The 10518-nt window shown below is 47.0% G+C and overlaps 1 protein-coding gene across 2 annotated transcripts in view; it reads left to right on the forward strand.

Moving 5' to 3' along the window:
- The first annotated feature begins 242 nt into the window (after positions 1 to 242).
- Positions 243 to 10518, forward strand: part of SNCA (synuclein alpha) — a 154486-nt gene continuing 144210 nt past the window's right edge. For both annotated transcript variants that reach the window (XM_019553413.1, XM_019553412.1), the window contains exons 1-2: positions 243 to 474; positions 2451 to 2596. In XM_019553413.1, the coding sequence (XP_019408958.1) occupies positions 2476 to 2596 (121 nt within the window). In that variant the 5' untranslated portion in view covers positions 243 to 474; positions 2451 to 2475. The remainder of the gene's footprint in view (positions 475 to 2450; positions 2597 to 10518) is intronic.

Here is a 10518-nt window from a genome sequence, read left to right on the forward strand (position 1 = left end):
AAGCCTTTGGGTACAAATGCTAATAAATAAATAAATGTAAATAATGGAGACGCATCTTTTTTCTTGCCCGCCCCAGTCAGTCGCCACGTGCACTGCTCTTGGCAATGAATCCCAGGGCCAAGGGACCCCCCAGAGGAGAGGGTGCCTCATCCGGGGGGCGGCGGGGGGAGAAGTGCCCGGGCACATGGGAGGGGAGGCCTGCCCCCGTCCTCCCCCCGCGACGAATCAGACGGAAAGGGCGGGGAAGGCGATGGGGAGGGGGCAGGAGGCAGCTCTGCCACGGGGAAGCGTCTCTGCCTGCCCGCTCTCTCCGCCTCCCGTCCGCACCCGCGCTCGCTGCCTGCCGGCCTGGGACCGGGCGGGGACAGCTCCCCGCGACTCCCCCGCCGGCTCCGGCTCCGGCTCCGCCATGTGCTGAGGCAGGGGCCGCTCCTCGGGTCCCCGCGCCGCCGCTGCAGCTCCCCGGGCCCCGCGGTGAGTGCCTGGGGGGCGGCGGCAGCTGCAGCTGCTCGTCCTCGTGACGCGCTTCTCGCACTGGGGGGCTGGGTCCCGTCCCGGCGGGAGCGGGGCACGGCCCCGGGCTGCGTGTGCGCGGCGGGGCGGCTCCTCCCGCCTCTGTGTGTGTGTGTGATGAGCCTGCTCTGGTAGAGGTGTGTGAGTGGGTGTTGGGTGGGTGTGTTGGGATGAGCCTGATCCGCGGCTACCTGTGCGCTGGGCGGGATGCGCGGCTTGAGCTGCTGCTGCTGCTCTGGGGGGTGGGGAGGCACTGGACCAACTTTCCTTCTGTCTCTCTCTTTTTAAAATAATATTTTGGTTTAGCCCCGTCCCCTCCAGCAGGTCAGCACACTGCCAAACTGCCCAGCCGGGGGAGGGCTGGGAGGCTGCGTCCATTGTGGCGAGTGAATGCTCTGTTAACAGGTGCCCCAGCCTTCCTCTCCTCCGTGTGTGTCTGCATACGTGTGTGTGAGCTGCGTGTGTGTGTTCGAGGAGGGGTTGATTCCCCAAGGCTCAGTGTGTGCATGCGCATGTGTGAATGTATGTTTGCGTGGGGGGGGTACAGTGTGATTTCCCAGAGCTCGGTGTGTGTTTGTGTGTGTGCGCCTGCATGTGCATGCATGTGTGCATGTGTCTGTGTGATTCTCCAGGGCACAGCATCATTCAGGAGAGGGCAGCTCCTGGAGAATGTCCTAGGACATTTCCCTCACTAGTGTCAAGCCTGGTTGGAAGCTGCCTCTCCACAATGGATCCCAGAGAGTCTGGCTAGTAGTTGCTAGACAGATCTTACATCTCAGTGATCGAAACTGCTTCAGTGCTTCCCCTAGGAAGACTGGCAGCTGTTAGAAAAGGTTTTAATGAGGCACCATTAGCACCTCTAATTTTTAAAATCCTTGGTAGGGGTGACTGCAGCCCAGATGTTTCCTTAAACACCCATTCCTCCTTCTCAGCATCACAAGGGAAAGGGAGAGGAGAAGCACCCCTAAGCTTTTGCTCTACATATGGGTGGAGAAAGAAGTGATCACCAATACAGTTAATTTGTTAAAGGGACACTGTCATTTTTTAAAGAGATTTATATGTAGCTCCTGGCCTTACCTTGGCTCCTGTTTATCTGGGAGTTTTACAGTGACATTTTCCTACTTTTAATCCATGTTTTTTTCCCCTGCTGCTGTGTGAAGGATCCCTTAAAATCACAGGGGAAACTCATTCTATAGGCAAAAGAAGCAAACAGAAAGAAATGCTGTCAAATCCGGAAAAGCAGACCTTCCCTCTCCCTTCCCCCTCCAAATCCTTTCAAGTATAATAGGGGTTTCTTATAACAATAGTAACTAAACACTTTTGCACAGAAGTCTGCTTTTTTGACAGTGTTTCTTTAAGGGAGCCTCTGGCTCTGAGTGAGGAAATAGAAAACATCATCTCTTCTTACAGCTGAATCCTTCCTTCTTACAGGGAAAAAAACCCGTCTCATTTCCTTCAAAGGAAATTTTATTTCAGAAAAGAGAAGATCTGGAAAGACCTGTTAAATCAACTAATCCACCCCCCATTCTTCACCCCCACCAGAACTGAATCAGTTCCTATAGCACAATGCAGCCTCTTCATTTTTAAGGCTCCTTTGGAATTAGCTAGGTCTGTTCTACTTGGGTTGTGAGAGTACTGCAGAAACGAGATGTGTGTCTGTAATGCTGGTTAACTTGTTATGTATGGCAGTGTGTGAGAAAGTAGAAAATATCAAGGCTGTTGGGAGGATTGCATGTATTTTTGGACCACTTTTCTTCTGTATGAAATACTGAACACGGGTATATGCAGAAAATCAAATGTATACAGATAATATTTGTGATGGCCAGAAAAATCTATTCTTTCAATAAAACCAGTTCTAGTCACAGCTGGAACAAAAGTCTTCCTGTCAGAAAAAAGAGCACTTGATTCAAAATGTTTGTCTTGTTCTCTTTCTCCAGCACTGTCTAAAGAAATTGTTTAACCATGGATGTATTCATGAAAGGGCTTTCCAAGGCTAAGGAGGGAGTTGTGGCAGCAGCAGAAAAAACCAAACAGGGTGTGGCAGAAGCAGCAGGAAAGACGAAAGAGGGCGTTCTCTATATGGGTAGGTGGGCAAGATAAAACCAACTGCTATTACTGTGTTGGCTTTTGTGCGTGGTATGAATGAGTGATTGAAAGACCAGGAGCCAGACTGTTGGGAATGACCTTGGTATAAAAGTGGAGTAACTCAATAACAGAGTTGCAGCATTGTAAATGAGATCTGACTTGAGCCCCGAATTTTGAAGGTAAACCTCTGTAAAGCTGGATAATGACTCTTGCTAGATCTACTGGTGTTTCATCGTGCCATCAGAGTTATCCTTTATTATGGCACAGTACCATAAGCATATAGGCTATAAGCTGGCCTGTAGGCATACAGTAGGTGGTGTGTGCACATATGACCATGTACAATAGGAGATACGTCAAAAATTTTGCATGCTGTTCAAACTGCCTAACAATTTCAGGGCAAAGGAGCTGGCATGGTTATAAAAAGTGGCAGGCAGTTTTACAACTGAAATGCTATTGAACATGAGGATTTCAAGAATATGCTTTTTCTTTTTCCCCCATCTAAAATGAAAAGGAATGGAAGATGACATCAGGGTTAGAAGAGAAGCTATTGAGTTATTTTTCATTATTTTAAAGAAGTATTCCTGACATTTTTATACAAATACTGAAAACTCTTATTACCTCACCAAGCTTGACTGAGTTTCCTGTAATGGATTTTTAATACACCTCATGCCCATAGCATCTTCCTTTCATGGATCACAAAGAAAGGCCTGAGACAACTCAATGAAGTAGGGTACTGTGAATATTGCTATCTCCATTTTACAAAGAGCAAAAATGAAACACAGAGAGGTTAATTGACTCATTCAGGTCACTCAGGAAGTCTGCACATAAATAGAATTACAATTCAGATCATCTCAAACCCCACCCTAATGTTGTAAACACATGATCATCTTTACTTATTAGATTCCACACATTAGATCTGTGGTTTTCAAACTTCCTAAAGTCACAGAAACCTTTCATATCACTTCTGCTGCTGTGGAACCTCTACCCCACACCAGCTCTGTGGGCCATAGGAACAGATGGACAGCCTGGTGACCCACCACTTCCTGGCCCACTCTGCCATAGATTCATAGATTGTAAGGCTGGAAGGGACCTCGGAAGATCATCAGGTCCAGCCCCTGCACCAGGCAGGAAAGACAACTGGGGTTGGGTGACCCCAGCAAGGTGACCGCCCATTCTTCTCTTGAAGATTTGCAGGGTAGGCTATTGCACCACTTCTGGAGGGAGCTTATTCCACGGTCTGGACACCCTAGCTGTGAATTTTTTCCTAATGTTGAGGCTGAAACAGTCTTTCAGGAGTTTATGGCCATTACTCCTGGTTTTCCTCAAGGGTGCCCTGGTGAACAGTTGTTCAAGAAGCCCTTGATGTACACCCTGAGATAGCAGCTTATTGCTGTAAGGTCCCTCTTAGCTTTCTCTTTTTCAGGATGAAGAGTCCCAAGTCCCTCAGTCTTTTCTTGTATAGCTTGCTGTGCAGGTCTCTGATCATGTGGGTGGCCCTTCTCTGGACTCTCCTGAGCTTTACTATGCCCTCGTTGAAGTGCGGCACCCAGTACTACATGCAGTACTCCAACTGCAGTCTCACCAATGCCAAGTGGAGTGGAAGAATCACTTCCCTAGTTTTGCTGGAGATGTTTCAACTGATGCATGTCAGGACATTTTTTGCCCTATTAGCTACAGTGTTGCACTGCTGGCTCATATTCATACTGTGGTCTATTATTACCCCCAGTTCCCTTTCATCTGTGGTGCTAGTCAGTTTCACGTTGCCAAGCGTGTAGGTGTGTAAGGGGGTTTTTGTCTCCAGATGAAGCACTTTACATTTCTCGACACTGAATTTCATTTAATTCCGATCTGCCCAACTTGCCAGCCTGTCTAGGTCTGCCTGTATCTGCAGCCTATCTTCAAGTGTGACCATGCTTCCCCATATCTTGGTGTCGTCTGCAAACTTGGCCAGTGAGTTCTTCACCCCTGCATCCAAATCATTGATAAAGATGTTGAAATGCATAACCCCCAATGTTGAAAACTGTAACCCCCAATCTCTTTGCAGAACCACTGATGACCTCTTACAGAACCCCAGGGCTCTGCAGAAGACAGTTTGAAAACCCCTGCATTAGAAGACTTTTTATTTTAAATAAAAGACCATTGCTTCTGTTTCTGCTTGCCACTTAGTTAAATTAGATAATGCAAGAATAGAAATAGAATAGATCTTTCCAGTATGTCTTTTTTGTTCTGAAGACTTTAGAGGTAAATACTGGTATGGCTATACTGGCATCTCCTTGCAATCCTATTTTATTCATCTTCTAAATCCCAATGCCTTTAGCCAGTTAATTTTAGTCTGTAACAAATTATTTCTGCTCCAAATAGAAGGGGCTACTGATTTTAGCCCTTCTTGGATATACGTCTTCCTGTTAAACCATAGCAAATTCCATTTATTTAATACACTGGAAGCAGACATTTTGAATATTACATTTAAAAAGGAATATGCTTTTTCATATACCTATGCACATTTTCAATATTATCAAAATACATTTCAGTATTTGATCAGACATCATATTTTAGAGGGGAATTTCACAAAAGAAATTACTATGCATATATTTTTCTTATCCAAAGAAAAGAGCTACTGGTCAAGTGTTCAATCCCAGTAGTGCTGGTAACTTACAATATGCACATGTGTTTATAGGTAGGTGTCTTTCCTTTGATGACCATATGTTGAAATTCCAGTTAAAAATATTCAGCTAATTTCGGCTTTCCCATTATGTCTTAGAGCAATGTATCCAGTAGTTCACTGATTCCTAAGGTTATTGATTTTTCCAGTTAAAACCAGGAGAGGCCAGTACAACCTACTAGAGAGCAATAGAAACTTATAGAGACTCACTGAAGCATTCTAATGGAACTTGATAGATCTTCCCTTAGGGCGCACACCTCTCTGAGAACAGCTATAGTTAGGTCACCTCTTTTTCACTCCCTTCTAGAAACAGCAGCACCTCAGTTGGGCTGAATCCTCTTCAGATCCAGATGGGAAAATAGAAGTCAACACACATCAGTATCTCTTTCTTTTTTTTTTCTTGCTTAGACTGAGCAGAGACTGAAATGATAATGCTGTTGTAAGCTACATTCCAAAAAAGATTAGCACAAATGGAAGTCCATTCACAGTGGAGCAAAAGGCAATGTGCTGATGCAATAGAGGATTTTTACTCTATATCCCTAGATGTTAAATTTCAACTAACTCAGGACATTAGAAATGTGTTCTGCACTATGGGGTTGAAACCTTCCTGAGCAAGCTATAACAAGACAAGAATTGAGAAGATCTCAGAGACTATTTTAAATGTCAGTCAATCAATGATGTTTTGGTTTCTGTCTTTGAAGAGACATTTAAAAGAACCTAAGGTCCATAGGCAACTGGTAGCAGGTACATGGGGGTGCACGTGCCCCGCCCCGACGGTCAACACTGATGTTGTTGGTAGGGCTGGTGCCCCCCATGACAGGGCTGCCACCATCAGCAGCTTCTGCGGGTGCCCCCCCAGATTCAGGAGACATCAGTCACTCATGCTATGGTCCTTGGCCCAAATCCTCAGAAGAGTTTAAGTGCCCAGGTCTTGTTGAAATCAGTTGTGGGCAGATCCAGCATTTTGTAAAGGGATGGTGTGGGAGAAGTGACCAGTGATTCAGGGGTGGTTCCACCCCTACTTGCAGCTTCTCCCCAATTCTCCCTTGGGATGGGCAGACCATATTTGTAGGAGCAGCAGTCACAGACTTTTTTTTAAGTCCCTGAATCAATTAAGAAACTTGAGAGAACCTCTCTTCCTCTCCAAGCTCAGCAGCATGTTCCCTTGCCTTCCATTCACCCCCTTCCTGCCCTGCCATGCAGTGCTGCCAGGGACAGTGACAGAAGGGCCAGCAGGCGGGTTCCCCTCCCTGATCTTCCTGCTGGGCTGGTAGGTAATACTTGAGGATATTGGCCAGAGAAGACAGACCTGAGTGGTGCTGCCCCTGCTATTCCCTCAAGCTGAGCATAGCTCCTCATGCAGCCTGGCTGAAGCTTGGCAGAACAGCACTTGAGCTCCTCTTTCCCCCACACCAGCTGGAGACAGCGTCAGTAGCAGGTGGGGTGGGGAGAGCAGGGGAGGAAATGTGCCACTAAGCACTGAGGGGAAGGGAGGGGGAGAATTTTCATTTGATTTGACGACTTAAGGCCCCTGGTGTAGTGATCACTGGGTTAAAAAAATCACAGGCGTACATGGATGAGAACTATTAAAAAGCAAGTTTTATTTGTGGAGGAGTAAGGAAGCTTCTGCAGTCCTTCATCCTCTCTAGCTAACTGACTTGAGGGACTATCTTCCTACTCCCATGGTCTTCCACATAAGGGAGGGTGACTACACTTGGCTGCTGCTCCCATGGTCTGGTATAAAAGGGGTGTGTAACTATGCCACTGCACCTTCTCTGGATCTACCCCTGAAACCAGTGGAAAGACATTGCTGTACTTTAAGAGGAGGCAGGCTGTCTGAGAAGCAGTCAGCAGGTGTGGCAGGGCCAATTAGAGAGTTAGCTGACAAGAAGGGGTCTGAGTTTGAAGCATATAAACTCGGAGCCTGAGATTGTCAAGTAGTTTAGCCCTGAGAGCCACAGACAGAGTTAATCCTGGGTAGCAGGGAACTTGAGCCTGGGAGGGGCTGAGTAGGCAGGGCCAGGGACCTGTAGCCTGCCAGGGGCAGAGTTGGAAACATTGACACAGTGAAAGGGCCTGAGCCCCAGGTGGGAGCAGGAATGCAGGTCTGAGCAAGGGTTAGTGTAAACAGGGCCAAGGAGCCCAAAAGTCTCACTGGCCCAGGAGTGGGGCCAGAGCCCAGAGATAGGGGACAAAGGCCAAGAAGGCCACATCCGAAGACTGGCAGGGGCAGGGGAGCCCATGAGTCTCACTTGGCCTAGGAGTGGTGTTAGGAACAGCAGAGGGGGAGAGAGGAAAAGCATGAGTATGGGTATTGTTGAGAAGGGCTAATCATGTGGGCTCCATCAAGGCAAAGAACAGCAACACCAGCACTCATGAGGAAAGTTGACTTGGGAAGCCTTGGGGCAGCCTCCCTTTTTCTGAAAGTATCATCTCATTAAGGCATGGCAGTAAAGGATGAGGGAAAAGTCAGCTTGCCAAAGGCTGAGGAGCCTCCAGGGGCATCACGGCCACCCCTGGAGCTGAACTCTGTTACAGTGCATACATAGCTTTTATACTGGGGCCTTTTTTGTCCATGTTGATAGATAGTTATTTAGACAGAGCATGTTTTATATGTATGTATATATGTTTGTGGTTGTGGCTGTGGTGGTGATGATTATGATGATGATGATAAACATCTAATTCAGAAAAGTTACTCTTGATATCTCTCTCTCGGCACACACTGGATTAGGCTGTATTTCTATTTTAGACTGTTTTCTTATGTTTTCAAATGTTTGGTGTCATTTTCCATCAAACCAATCTTTCTTCTTGTTTCTTGGTTATCCTCCTATCTTATTTACTCCTGCTTCCTTCATTGTACTACTGAATGTTTCCAACCACTTTTTCATAGCAATTTTTTCCATATCCCCTAGTGCCTGAAATTTGTTATAGCTATTATTCTTCTCCCACTTACACACTTTTAAGAGTGCCTGTGTTGATGCTCTCTACTTGAGTCCATTGGTAAAACTTGATGTTCTTCATTATCAACCTCTGCCTAACCTTTGCTTCCACAAGGAAATGATCAGTCACAATGTGCTCCATGATATGAGCAGACATCAGTGATGTTAGTGGACCACTGATAATCAAAAATTATATGGTCTATCTGGTTGCAAACTCTTCCATCAAGAGAACACCAGGTGGCCTTAGGAATATCTTTGTGTGGGAATGTCATGCTCTATATAATCATGATCTGTGAAGTGGCAAATATTATTAACCTCATATAGCACTACCATTGGTTTCATCATGAAGGCTCTTTTTACCTATTTTACCTTACCAGGTACCTTTTTTCCCTACGTTAGCATTGCAGTCACCTGAAATAATCTTCATATTGTGTCTTGATAATGTTTCACAGGTATCTTCTAGTTTTTCATACAGTACATTATTGATGTCTTTGTCTTTATCCTCTGTAGGGGCATGAATATTGATCAAGTGGATGCCACACCATCTTCCTCTTAATTGCAGATGCAATACTCTTTTGTTCATAAACTCTACCTTCTTGATTGAAGTGAGATATTTGTTCTCCGCTATAAAACCTGTACCCAGTTGATGAATACCTTTTCCACCATACGCCAGAAAACTATACACTGTTCTAACATCTCTACATTTGGGTCATCTTATCTGTTGGATAGCCACAATATTCATTTATACCATTCCAAAATTCTAACTCTACAACATTTGATACCATTTGAACATTCCAAATTTCCTATTTATCCAAAGCTTTAGCTTTAATTTTATAACATCAGTTTTTTTTCACAAGATGAGGTGTCCTGGGAAACGTGGAAATGTGGGGCACTCACCTGCAGCTTGGGACAGAGCCCATGGGGAATGAGGAGAAGAACCCAAGCGGCTCATGAGCCGCCTCTATGTACAGCTGCCAGTGATGTCAGTGTCAGACGCCGGCCGGCGAAAATAAAAATGACAGCCATCGCTGCAGAGGGGGCGGATGGTCTGGAGGCACAACTGCAGCTGGTGCAGGGATCAGAGGGACCCCAAGAGAGGACCCCGAGGAGACCGACAAGTTGGAGGCAAAGTTGGGTAGAGAAAGGAGCACCCCATTGAAGACCCCCGCCATACACTGGAGGAGTGAATAGTTGGCTGAGGGAAGGGGGATTGGAGGCAGCCACTAGAGTGTGGCACGACCCAGGTGGAGTGCTGGGACGGTGGGGTGCTGAGGACGGCACACCGGGAGGTGAAAGCCCGGGACGGCCTGGACGGGTGTTATAATCGGGGCGGAGTCGCTGCCGGGACCAAGGAAGGTCATGGAGGGATGGGCATGAGCCCTGGGGTGACAGACAGGGTGTAGAGGCCCCTACCTCTGCGTTAAGGGTCCAGGGACGAGGGATAGGTGGAGGGTTGGTGGAGGTGCACTAGATTGTGTTTGGTGTTGGGGGATTATCCCGAACCGGGGCTGAGTTTCGTAAGGGAACCTGGTGTTCAGGTCATAAGGCAGCCCTGGGTGGGGCATTGTGGGGAAGGTTCTCCATGACACAGGAGCCAGGAGTGAGGCACCGCAGGAGGATGCGCAATCTCCCGCCGTAGGCTTAAGAACGCAGAGCGGTGGTTGAGATCTGTAAGGAAGGCCTCAAGGTAACAACTAGACAGCCCATGGAAGGCGTGAAGCTGGTGTGTAGGGGTGGCGGAGCCCCGAGAGCAACCGTCGGGCCTGACCCGGGTCATCAAGGGACCCAGCAACTAACCTGTCCATTGAGGAACAAAAGACGTGGCAGGTGAGAACGGAGTTGGTGAAGCAGGAGGTAAGAGCTACCTCGACGACAAACCAACCCGGAAGGGGCGGAACATCTACCGAGAGTCCTGAGCCGCCAGAAAGTGGTGAGCGGAAGCCCAGTGGTCACATGAGGTTATTGGCTTCATGCCCAACCCCCAATCCTGAGGAGCAGAGTGTTCCTCTTAGTCTGGTTTCTACCCATAGACCTGTTTGTCATTGAAGGTCCTAATGGTACCTGTGTCACATTATTGCTCACATAGTTTTTGGGGTTGCAGAGATACACACATTGCTCCACTACAACAAAGTAAAAATACCTTTGGAAGAAATTAATGAGGAAAATAAATGAGAATATCTAAAACAAAGTTACTGAAATGGAAAAGACTTGGGGGTCATCATTGACCACAAGATGAACATGAGTCTCCAATGCGATGCTGCGGCTAGTAAAGCGACCAAAATGCTGGCATGCATCCATAGATGCTTCTCGAGCAAATCC

This window comes from Crocodylus porosus, unplaced genomic scaffold (genome assembly GCF_001723895.1).
Source record: "Crocodylus porosus isolate Cpor-Errol unplaced genomic scaffold, CroPor_comp1, whole genome shotgun sequence".
Classification (NCBI taxonomy): Eukaryota; Metazoa; Chordata; order Crocodylia; family Crocodylidae; genus Crocodylus; species Crocodylus porosus.